Here is a 12,918-nt window from a genome sequence, read left to right on the forward strand (position 1 = left end):
GTATCGGTGTATTCTATGGGTGGAGATGAATGAGGGTAGAAGTGAGTGAAAGAGGAGGTGATGACATGAATTAGAGCTTAATGGTGAATTAAGTATGCATTGTCTATCTGTAGCAGTATCTTTGTATTTTTTTTTTTTAAGTATGGGCTATTGTTGCCTATAGTGATACATTTTCAAATGATAAGATAACGGATATGTTTATTTTTCTTTTTTTATTTTCTCTTTATTTATTTATTTATTTGTTTTTTGACAAAAACAATAGTTATTATCTATGAATATGAACTATAAAACTGGCCAAACATCCCGAACATTAACTATTATTACTGCATAGTATATAAATAAGAAAAATATTTATAAAAACCTAATAAGAAAACCAAGGCATGTAGTATTACGCTGTGTAATGGAACATGTTGTATATGATGAAATAAATAAAAAAAAAACACACACACACACACGCACGCACGCACGCACGCACGCACAAAAAAATAATTACTCTTTTAAAAAATATATTTTTGTTTCATATAGTTTCTGTAACACCTGGTGAGCAGATAGTGTAAACTTACTTCTTTGTTTTGCTTCTTCCAATAGGAGAAACTACAGTTGTGGTTATATCTTCCACATCCTCAAGCTCTGGAGTGGAGTCCTTTGTGTCTGGACTAAAGCCATCCACCCAGCCACCTCCTGGACCAGAAATCGGACAAAAATTATTAGATTTATATACACTCCATGAATATTACTTATACATGCAGCCAAAATAAACAACATATTTACACTACTGAACATATATGAGGTTTTAAAACTACAAAAAAAAAAAATACTAAACAATTTTATATTCTCATAAAAATCTAATTTATGTTTCTCTATATATAGTTTTTATATATCTTTTTCTCTTCTCCTAAATTACGAAAAGTTTACTGTCTGTAGTTTAAATTATACATTAGGTACGGTATCAACATCTGATTCTTTAGTACCCAAATCAAATTCCAAATGTATATTTATTTTCATCTTTCCCAAGAGCAAAGAAATCATGCATCAGTCATGCGGAATATATTTTAGATTGTGTTTATCTGGAATATCTATCTACAGAACCATTTCTAAAACTGTACTAAGCTCTAGTGCTCACTTGTTAGCAGAGCAATGTGAGGGAAAGAAAAAGCTGAATAACAACATGGTGGAGTTAAACACAGTGAAAATAAAATGTCCTAAGTGGAGGAGGAAAATAACTGTGAGAACAGTAACCTCAATGTTCAGACTTAAACTGAACTGCTCAACGAGACAGAAGTCTTTAATACAGACGTGGACAAATTATTAACAAAATTGACGATTTTTATGATAATTCCATTTACAAAATTTGACTTTTCAATTTAGACTACAGTTGAAAATGTTGCATATTTCTATAATTACAGTAGATATAAATATGCAAAAATGTAGGCTATTCTAAATTGAAGAGTCAAATTTTGTAAAAGGTATATAATAAAATCTTCAATTTTGCTAATAATTTGTAAATATGCAAAAATGTCAACTGCAGTTTAAAGTAAGAGTCAAATGTTGTAAAAATATATATATATAATATAAATATTCAGTTTTGCTAACAATTTGGACATATCCAAAATGTCACCTGTAGTCCAAATTGAAGAGTCGAATTTTGTAAAAATATACAAAAAAATCTTCACTTTTGCTAATAATTTGTAAATATGCAAAAATATCAATTGTAGTCTAAATTGAAGAGTCAAATTTTGTAAAAATATACAATACAAATCTTCAATTTTTCTAATAATTTGGAAATACGCAAAGATGTCAACTGTAGTCTAAATTGAAGAATCATATTTTGTAAAAATATATAATAAAAATCTCCAATTTTGCTAATAATTTGTCCACGTCTGTATATAAATACATGGAATCTCTCCAACTAAAACGAAACTCATTAATCTTTCTTATGCTTAAACTATGCTCATTCTCTTCTTCGATGTCAGCAAGATTATCATGCAGCCCCCTGGGACAAAATACCAATGGGAAATATTATATCATCACCTTTAGAAGTGATTCAGAGAATTCACTGAGAAAGAAAAGACAAATTCTTTTTCATAAAAATGTGGTTTAAGATCAGAAATTTGATAAGACCACCTAACACAGAAGTGACAGTGAGAACGCTCAATGAAACTGGAAGAACACTTTTAGAACATTCACCAAACAGATTAAATATTACCCTTTGTGATTTATGGCCATTTCCAACTATGGATAAAGAAAAGAAGAAAAGGGTTGTAAGGAAGAAGTTTTGGAATGGTCAACAGGTGAAACTCGCCTGTACCATATTCTGCATAGAATTGGAATATATCAGTCCCCTAACTGCCCATTGTGCAACTCAAACAAAGCAATTGATTCGAAACACCTCAAAATCTGTGCTTCATTGGCTGATCATGATAATATCTTTGAAAATATTGGAGTGCAAGAGGTCAAATGACTTTATTGTCAAATGCTTGGCATTAGAAAACAACAACAACATATTCTGTTAAGGCTGGTGAAAATGGTTTACAACAAGTGGATAGATCACTGTAAGACATGTATTGGTTCCAAAGAATATACTTCGAAAAATAAAAAGATCATAATACTAGCATAAATCCCTGATTCTGAAGAATGAAGTGAGTCTACTTATTCAAATAGTTCAAGTAAATTACGATATATCTTAAAAAGAATATCTATAAAAACAAAATATATTGCCTAAATGAACAATTTCTGTTATTTACATGCAATGTACCTTTCAAATTTCGGAAGTGATTATAAAAGAATCTTATTCCTGTAAAAGAAAGATCTTACTGTTCTACAACCAAGGTATTTTCGGTAAAATGATATATGAAAATTTCTCACATGCAAAGTTTCTGCAATAAAGTCAATAGAACACCTACTTCAATTATTTACTGATTAATTTGCAAATGTTATGAATATTTTGATAATGATAATGATAATAATAATAATAATAATAATAATAATAATAATAATAATAATAAATTAGAAACACACCATACAAGTGAATTGTGTTACAGAAATCGGATTTTAATGAAATATAAAACTTCAATTAAAATTAGTCATGCAAGTAATTTTTTATTATTAATGTTTAAATTAAATAGTGCTAAAAATGCTAAATCTTGATGAAAAACCTCTACGCAATCTGCATCTTGACAGGATGAAACATTCTTCACCATTAAAGCATGACTTAACTCCATCTTCACAGAAATCTATGGTTCAAAAGTATCACATTTCCTATTACTTTATAGAATTTATGATGGCAAAAAACTCTTTTTCTACTATATACAATCTTACAAAGATTACATAGAAAAATTCTAACGACACGTGCAACTCACAATTCACTACATAAAATCTACATATTCTAATACCAACTGGATATCAAAAGTAAAAATTTTGTTTCGCCAGTTCCGAATCACAAGCATTCAAAGTCAATTAAAGTTCATAAATTATTCTTCACAATTTAATCATGAAGAAGGAAAAGGGCTTAAATGCGATTTATAAGTATACAGCCATCTTCATAAACAAATCAGCACGATAAAGATAAACTAATCACATGTATACCGTCTTTACTTGCATAATAGACGCCATTGCATAATGTACGCATTACATTTTTAATTGCTACCTGTGGTAATATATAAACGTAATGTTGGATGCACTTCTCATGTTTAAATTTTTAAGACAAAGTGTTAATTATTATAATCAAGTGATTGTGCAGTAGAGGATGATGGAAGTGATGCTGCAGTAGAAGATGACAGTGATATTAAAACCAGTATAGATAGGTAAAGAATAGTGGTAGTATTATCTTCACAAAGTATACCTAGTTTTTGTTTTATTTGTATTCAGTTTTAGGTTATACTGTGCTACATTTTTCATTCATTTCGTACATTACGCACTTCACATTATTACTCCGTGTAAGCGTTCAATATATCGATGCTCTTGAAGTCGTACAATCGATCATTTTCAATATTACTTGAATGTTCGATGTCGAAACCAGCTGTGATTATCACATGGAATGCCTAGTAGTTATGATTTTTCCTCTAAATTTTTTCTTCACATACAATACGCACTCTGGATTTTTAATCCAAAAATTATGAAAAAAAAAGTGCGTCTATTACACGTATAAATACGGTATTATGAATAACACTGAACCAAAAAAATTTGTTTAAGAGATACAGGGGACGAGAGAGGAGGTTAAGATCAAGATGATTAAAATAGTTAAACAGAGAAGAATAAAATGGATGTCAGAATTGAAAAACTATAGACAAAAACAGAGACAGGTAACAAAAAGAATAATATAGAAGGGGATGGCATCAAAAAAGAAAATAATTCAGTAACACTTCATCCAGACAGGAATACCCGTCATTCACGCTTACATGTTTCCAATATTTGTAATTTTATGTGGAAATTGTACCACATAAAATCGTACTTTGGACTTTTTCGTCTGAAAATTCTGCCACTCTCAGTGAATGCTTCTGAATAAGGAGATTCCAAGCAAAATTCACAGATGTTTCCCACCCATTTTAGAATTCAATTTATTCTGCCAGTCATTATCTTCGCTTATTATCCTACCAAAAGAGAGAAAGAATTCCATTTTAATAAATGGAATTCCTTAGAGTAGTAGTTCCCAGAGAAGGTCTTAACTAGCCATAGCTCCAAGCATAAAAGATGGTACTATTAATTACCTCTAATGAAATAACAAAATCTTATGTCGAATTTTGTGTTTCCCAACATCAAAACTGAAGCCCAGACACCTCCCAATGACACGAATACCAGTATAGATCTCATGCAGTAACAGCTAAACATTATATGACTCAGTTGCTTTCCAAATTGTCACAATAGGTATTTATTACATTAACTCGTAAATTAAAGAAACAATAATTATATAAACGATTCTTTTGACCTAATTTGTCCAATTACATTATATTTTAACTGGTGCATCATGCACAAATAACAACAAACCAAAATTCTCCCAGGTGACTACAAAGCCATAAAGCATTGACAGAAGCTGTTAGTTGCTAATGCCTACTTGTGATTGTGCCACGATGTTCCAATGAAATGGCATCTGTCAGCTGACCTTTCTCAGATGTTTCTTTGTTCTTGACCTGTTGATCATCCATCAGCTGGGCAGGTTCAGTGCCCACCTGTGTTTCCTGAAACAAGTAACAGTGTATTTGAAGACGTGCAGAAAGAGATTTAAACTGGATTTTATCAATATCCAGTGAATAATAGAAAATAATTTCAAAGATTGGAATCTTTGTCTTAAGGTGAGAATTAATTAATTTAGCCATTTGTAATAGCAAAAATTAGTAGATTCTTTTACCTCTTCCCTTCCTTTATATCTGAGGACGAAGACAGATTTATGGTGAGTTGGAAGAACGCATTTATTCCTTCGTTAGCTGCTAACGGACCAATAAGTTCGAAAGACGTATTGCAAGAAACATCTTTAGTGTTATTGATCCATTGAAGGATTCACTAACTTAGAGATCTGATTTCCCTGCTATAATAATATTTATTCCTCCATTAGACAGCCACCTTACGTACCTTTTGTGTAATGGCGAGTAGTGTAATATATTTTGATTCATCATAATGTTACCTGTGTGAGATTCAGACATGCGATATTTTGTATAATAGGCCTATATACACTATATTATAATAATATTGAATATCGATGACTAAAAAGTGATACCTCGTATCTGTACCTTTGCAGGTAAATAAAAAAAACTTAGAAATTATTCTCTCAAAATAGACAAACTTCTTATATATGTTTCTGCTTTGCAAGATCTTCTATTCGAGAACAAAATATTAGAACACTGTCCAATTTTGTGAACACAATAATAATGTAGTTAATCTAATTAATAATAATGTAGATAAACCAACTTACCATTTTTGTAGATAGAGGTATCGCTTCTTAGCTATCAATATATGATAATTTGATTACTTATTTATTCATTAATTCTTCGAATAGCGAAGTTATTATTTATTTCTTTATTACAGACTGTAGTTCATCGTCTGACAACGAGGTTATGTGTTCTGTAGATGTTCTTTTTATTTTGTATAAAATTAATACACTCGTGCGCTATTTGTAATAAAAAATAGGCATATTTATCTTTTTCACTCATTCTTTCTGGTTCGTATTAGTCTATATTTACTGCAAATTTTGACTACAATAAAAGCAATTCCTCACATCAGTCTACCAGCCGATGTTCACTTTTTATTCATTCATGTCCTATTGCATCATTTGTGAAATCCAAAGAGGCTTGGTTAATGATACAATAACTAGTGCCCATTAAATTCCTCTTCTGCAACCCAACAATCCACTAACTTTAAAGGTCCACTAACTAATGGAGGAATACATTACTTATAGGTCTGTTTTCTTGCAACCCAGCATTGATCTCTGTAACGTCGTGTTTTCTACAATTTACTAAAAATGGAGAAAAATGTAATCAATTCCCTTTTCTGAATAAGACGCCCTTGCTTCTTCTACCCTTAAAATCGATATTATCCATTGTTATCATCATCATAATCCACATCATGGATTGGGCCATTTGCTTCCACTAGTCATTTCAATGTTTTCTCTCAAGCTTCAATATGTAGGTCTTGATGAATCTGAAGGATTCTTGTATACCAGTTGAGTCCACATATAATTCCGAGGGTCTTGCTCGGAGCACCTGTAATGGTCTAAACAAATTTCTTTTCTCACTATTGCCGTGAATTACCGGGCTCACCTGCAGCTCATTTCGCAGGCTGGTGTTGGAGTGATTGCTGTCTGGAGGAGATGCGGGTCCAATATATTCTCCAGGACTTGTTACAGATCGCAATCCAGCCTCTAGAGATGTGAATCCAAATGAGACAGGACCGGATGATCTACGAGAAAAAGAGTTAACATGTTCTTGAACAATGTAAATTTCACATGACAACTTACATTCTAGAGGAAAACAAGTTGGTTATATCTATAGTATGTTATAAGTAAGAAACTGAAGTGGACTGATCATTAAGAAAGACATTTGGGGATTACTAATGTATTATATTGTTCCTGATGAAAGTCAATGACTTAAAAGTAAATATAACTAGACCAAATATACAATTAACTCAATGGTTTCCAAGTTATTCATAAAGCAAGTTAAGGTCTGATGTACTATTTAATAAATGTATCCTTCTCTTCTTTATCCTCCTCCTGTCAGATCTCAGTAGTAGCTCAGGCACAAATAATGGAGAGGTATAGAGTTCGATATATGTTTAGTTTATCCCATTTTTTTAAACCATGTTTTTTCAAGATTTCAATTGCGATTTTATCTTATTCATAAGTAAAAGAGGAAAAAGATAAAATTTCTATTCTTAATGCAATGCCATTTTAACATTATTCACTCATAGGAAATCCCCGAACTTTCCTTGATTATACTAGTAATCATCAAAACTGCGTGAAAATAGTGACACAACCATTTTAGTTTTTATGGTAAAAGCCAACTCCAAAATAATTGCTCTCTAATAACACAGCTATTTCAATGAACACAGGAAAACTATGACTGTTAAAGTTCCAATGCCATACTTATTCCCTCCATGAGATAGAATCGTGCCTGTGAATGTAGAAACGGTGTAATGACAACATTAATAATAATAATAATAATAATAATAATAATAATAATAATAATAATAATAATAATACAGTATGGTAATACAATAAAAAATACCCCTTTGTCTCCATTCTTTCTTTTTTTTTTCTTATTCTTCTTCATCACTACCATAATCATCATATTCAGTTTTTAAGTATTAGGCTTCTGCTACTTCTCTTCATAGATCTTCTGAAAATCCTGCATCCTCTCAGGGTACAATACAGGATTAATGTGGTTAGGTTCTAGTCTTTTGTAATCTATTTTTGATAATTTGTACGTACTGCAGTACAGGTTTCATTTGCAATTCTTTTAATGTCATATGTTTTAATTTTCATTACTTTAAACATAGTACGAAAAACACATCCATAAATAAGTTACAGAGATAATTGAAATCGCAGAATATAATGTTAAGACAGTAAGGAAAAAAAAAAAGAATAAACCACACAGGTCTCGAACTCAAGACCTCTCATTACCAGTCTCGCAAATGTACAGACCCAGAAACAAAATTTGGGCCACCTGAATTTTCCAAGTTCCAGTTATAACATACTGCACATGTTCAGTGCTTGCTCGGTATGTTACACTGTAACTTGGAAAATTCAGGTGGTCCAAATTTTGTTTCTAGGTCTGTACAATGAGCTGTAGCTGCAATATGAAACAAAAGGGAAGTAAGATAAGTGCATTAATAAGAAGGCAGCAGATCAGAACTTTCACTTATAACCTGGCAATCTTTGAGCAATGTATAATTTGAATAACCATATTTCATTTTACATCAGTAAATTCCACTAGAAACAGTATCATCTAAAATCAGTGATACGAAAAGTGTATCCCTTCTTGTAAGACAGGAAGGCTATATTGAGAAGGAACAGAAAATAACAAGAGATCAAAAACTTCACAGAGAAGTCAAGAAAATGATACAAGAAAATCTGGAAAATTGTCATCAGGATGAAACATCTGCCTACAAAATTTTCTTTCGTAAATAAAATCAGAAATAAATTATGATACATGAATGTTCTGCTTCAACAGAAAGTTTAAATGGTAAAACATATTTTATTAATAAGATATTTGTGTACAAATATTTCAACTACACTATAGCCCTTGAGTTTACTCAGCCTCTAACATGGGCAAAGGCAGCCAGCACACAGGACTGACATCCCTACTGCTATTCAGTGCTGAAGCAAGAACCTTAACATCCTGCCACCCCAAGAGCCATTGGGGTCTTTAATGGGATAACTATGCCATTGCTTTTTACCTGTTAAGTTGTGCAAGGTTCATTGCAGGTAGTCGTCCACGCGCTGCACCTTCCAGTCGTTCTGCACTTCCCATCAGGATCTTGGTGCGTTCCATATAATCCATGTGTGTCTTGAACAACTCAGTGTAACGCTCATGAAGCTTCGCATATTCTCGCTTCTGTTCTTGTTCCTTTTCTTCCAAACGATACACTGTAAACCAAAATAATGATAAAAATACGAAGAATATATAATGTGTAGGCTATATTAATAGAGGAATTCGTATATACAATAAATTCACCAAGCAATAAATTCAATTCTGGATATAGTGACTTTGGTTGTAGTGAACATTTGGCTATACTGAACCTAAATCGTTGGTTCTGACCTGCATAAATTAAAAAGTACAGTAATATTTCCGAAGTGATTTACGCATATCATATATGCTCATATCGAGTGCACCTTAGCACATGTATGGACTTCGGTCCTGCGTTCATAGGCATCTATGACGTAGTGCAGAGGGCGGCCACTAGAGGAAACCCAAGAGTTGGAGCTTAATCTGAGACGATTCTAACCGGCGTCGGGGTTGTATCCAGTGTGGCTTAGTGGATAAAGCATCAGCACGTAGAGCTGAAAACCCGGGTTCAAGTCCCGGCGCCGGAGAGAATTTTTCTCCGTTCCATTACTCTTTCATCGTAATATTTCCGTTTATAATGAACCCTCACTTCGGTTATAGCGAACCTAAAAACTAGAACATCTAAGAACATGTTTTAATTTTAAAATGACCAAAATGGTAATTTGTTGTTTTCTAATGCCAGGTATTTGACAATAAAGTCATATGACCTCTTGCACTCCAATATTTTTCAAAGATATTGTCATGGCCAGCCACTGAAGCACAGATTTTGAGATGTTCTGAATCCATTTCTTGATCTGAGTTGCACAATGGACAGTTAGGGGACTGATATATTCCAATTCTATGCAGATGCTTGGCCAAACAGTAATGGCCTCTTGCCAATCTAAATGCAGCTACAGATGATTTGCGTGGTAAATCAGGAATCAACTGTGGATTATGATGCAGAGAGTTCCATTTTTCCCTTGAGATTGTGTTATCAAATTTTGTTTGTTGAAGTCTAAGTATGTAGATTTAATCAATCTCTTCACAGAGTAATACGTAGATTTAGTAACAGGTCTGTAAGTAGCAGTGCTACCCTTTTTTGCTAAAGCGTCCGCATTCTCATTTTCTAGGATTCCACAATGGGATGATATCCATTGGAATACAATTCTTTTATTGAGTGTTATTAGTTGAGAGAGCATTTTATTTAAAACTTGCCATTTTCACTCCAATATGAAAAATAGTAATTTACGAAAACTCTTTCTCATATAAACTTCCAAGAATATGTTTAGAACAACACTTCTAAACTTGCGAACTCCTTTAGTGCACTGAAAGTCAAAGACTGGCTTTATTCAGCTTCCTGGACAGCTTGAAATCTCTTCTTCAACAGAGGTTATTAAAAGAATAGGAAGAGAAAGTGTTTTCTTCTGTAAAAGGAGGAAGAGTGAGTACAAGAAGAATTACAGTATAATGGTTCTAAACCATTCCTCCCACATCTTTGTATAAGTGAACCCGGGGAAATTTCTAAGCCACGTACACAGTAAGCACATCTTCCTAATTAGTGGGAGGGAGAGCAAAGTCGGTCAGTGTCTACTGTCTACATGGTCAGATTGTATTCAAGTTTCGAACTGTGAACATTAGAATGTCGAAGTGTGAAGTGTTTATGTTGAAAGATAAAGCAAACATTATTACTGACATTGAACATGGTCTATCTCAAGCTGACATTAATACTATATATAATATAGCAATGTCAGTGGTATAAAAACAGACCTTCGATTTTAGTGAACGTTGGATATAGTGAACGAAATATGCTGGTCTGCAGAGGTTCTTTATAGGCGGAGTTGACTGTGTATATATATTTCAGATTTCTACAGCTAATGCCATCTTCCCTTGCCAATCATCCAAAACCTTTCTATCCTGTGCATTTTCAATGCTCAGGCCTCTCTTACGCATTGCTTTCTTTACTTTCTTCATCCCATGTTCTCTTCGGTCTATCTCTCTCTTCTTCCTGGAGATTTGTAATGGTCAACTTGTTTTGGCCATCTGCAAATCACTTCAAAATTTTGTTTTCAATTCTGATTAGCACAGTCTCTTCAGCATCCACTCTGCACCTAATTTCTTGATTTTTTGTATACAATATAATCTGAAAACTTTAACACTAGTCTCAAATAATCCATTTAAACAGGCAATATTTTCTTTCTATAACATGCATTCACTATCCATAATTTGCTTCCATAGCTCGACAGATTCAACTAATATCTTTCCAATGTACATTTTTTATCTTTCCAAATATGTTTATCCCACCATAATGAGTTTAAACATGTATAAGAATTGCATAATTCTGTATTATTGTATGCACAAGAAGGATAAAAAATAATTTATTACAGATTAGAAGCATGATAATTATTACTAAAATGAATTCTAAGGTTAGTGATCCTTTGAAAGGTTTTACTACATTCTGCTTGTACACTTTGGTTACAAATACTGATAAGATTATAACTGAAGGGCTTAGTGAAAAAAGAGCCTATCCCACTCTTCAACCAAAATGAGTTTTTTTTACAAAATATGACAGTAGGCACCGTCTAGTGTGTACGTTCACGAGTTTTTTGTTGTGGGATATGCCTAATTTTGTTATTTTCGCTATTAAAGAAGAGGAATATAACTCACTGCTTGTCTTCTTGGTGGAAGAGTAATTTTTCTCAGAAGTTTAAAAACGTGGGATAGATTTTTCTTTCACCAAGCCCTTCACTTATCATTTCTACATTGTTTATTTAATATTGTCGTATCAACTGCATGGTTATTTAGTGTCAATGGAACTGATAACAGTAAAAGGTATTATGGTGAGATGGGTTTGAATTCAATATGGTGTTCCCTGACATTAGCATTACAATTCGAGAAAACATCGAAATAAAAAACCCAACCAGGTAGTCAGTCCAAGCAGAATTCAAATTAATGCCTGAGCAAAGCCACAGAATACAAGTCCAGATGTTATCCCTAGAGCACTCCAGTGGCATATAATCGCCAATTCATATATAGGGAATATTCACAATACAATATTTACCAAAGAATATTAGAATGAATATATCGAAATAATAACATTTTTGTGCTAGAATTCAACATGAAGTAAAATTATACAACAAAAAATATTTACAAGTAAACTATTTCATTTAAAGCAGTGGTCGTCAGCACTCGCTGAAATGTGCAAAGGGTAAGCGGTGCCATCCCATGTGCACCATCGTGCAGCAGGAAGAGGAAGAGAGCATACCCTCTAGCAGCTACGAGTGCACCATGGTGCACTGTGTTCTCCGCGGGTAAGAGATGCTAGCCCCAGGGTGCTCTGTGCTGACGACCCCTGATTTAAAGCATAATTGCTTGTGTATTTTGTGACCTGGTGGAGTGTAAGAAAAGCCGCTATGACCTTAACTCTGCCAGTATAAATAAATAAATTAATAATAATAATAATAATAATAATAATAATAATAATAATAATATAATAGATGAAAAACAGAAACTGTCAAGGTCAAAAATAGAGAAGTAATTCTGGAAGGGATTCCAGAACATATTAATTAGAAGGTAATGAAATTGTTGATACTTTGGCCAAATAATAATAATAATAATAATAATAATAATAATAATAATAATAATAATAATAATAAAATTACTCCAAAGTCAAAATGAAACCAAATAAAAAGGCTATTAACTGAAGAGGAAAATGATGACCCAAAATAGGTCGAAACATGTTAACAAGGTAGGTTAAAATTTAACACAAGAAAGTTCTTATCATACATATTCCGAAAAAATAAAACAAAATTAAAAAAAAAAAAAAAAAAAAGAAACAACAATATGAAGACCTAAATAGATTCTAGTGAAAACTAAGAAAAACAGGTTTAGTTCAATTTTGATTACTGATTGGAAATATTACTTTACGGAACATCTCTTCAGAATGAAA

The 12,918-nt window shown here is 32.5% G+C and overlaps 1 protein-coding gene across 15 annotated transcripts in view; it reads right to left on the reverse strand.

Annotated features, from left to right (window-relative positions):
• The window catches only part of syd (JNK-interacting protein syd), a 154,912-nt gene that overhangs the window by 117,509 nt on the left and 24,485 nt on the right, over positions 1 to 12,918 (reverse strand). For 13 of the 15 annotated variants that reach the window (XM_069832348.1, XM_069832352.1, XM_069832346.1 and 10 more), the window contains exons 3-6: positions 8,884 to 9,073; positions 6,750 to 6,888; positions 5,049 to 5,174; positions 564 to 685 (exon numbers count right to left, since the gene is read on the reverse strand). In XM_069832348.1, the coding sequence (XP_069688449.1) occupies positions 564 to 685; positions 5,049 to 5,174; positions 6,750 to 6,888; positions 8,884 to 9,073 (577 nt within the window). The remainder of the gene's footprint in view (positions 1 to 563; positions 686 to 5,048; positions 5,175 to 6,749; positions 6,889 to 8,883; positions 9,074 to 12,918) is intronic. The other 2 variants (XM_069832345.1, XM_069832339.1) reach the window with 2 other exon arrangements.

The sequence above is a fragment of the Periplaneta americana genome, chromosome 8 (assembly GCF_040183065.1).
Source record: "Periplaneta americana isolate PAMFEO1 chromosome 8, P.americana_PAMFEO1_priV1, whole genome shotgun sequence".
NCBI lineage: Eukaryota > Metazoa > Arthropoda > Insecta > Blattodea > Blattidae > Periplaneta > Periplaneta americana.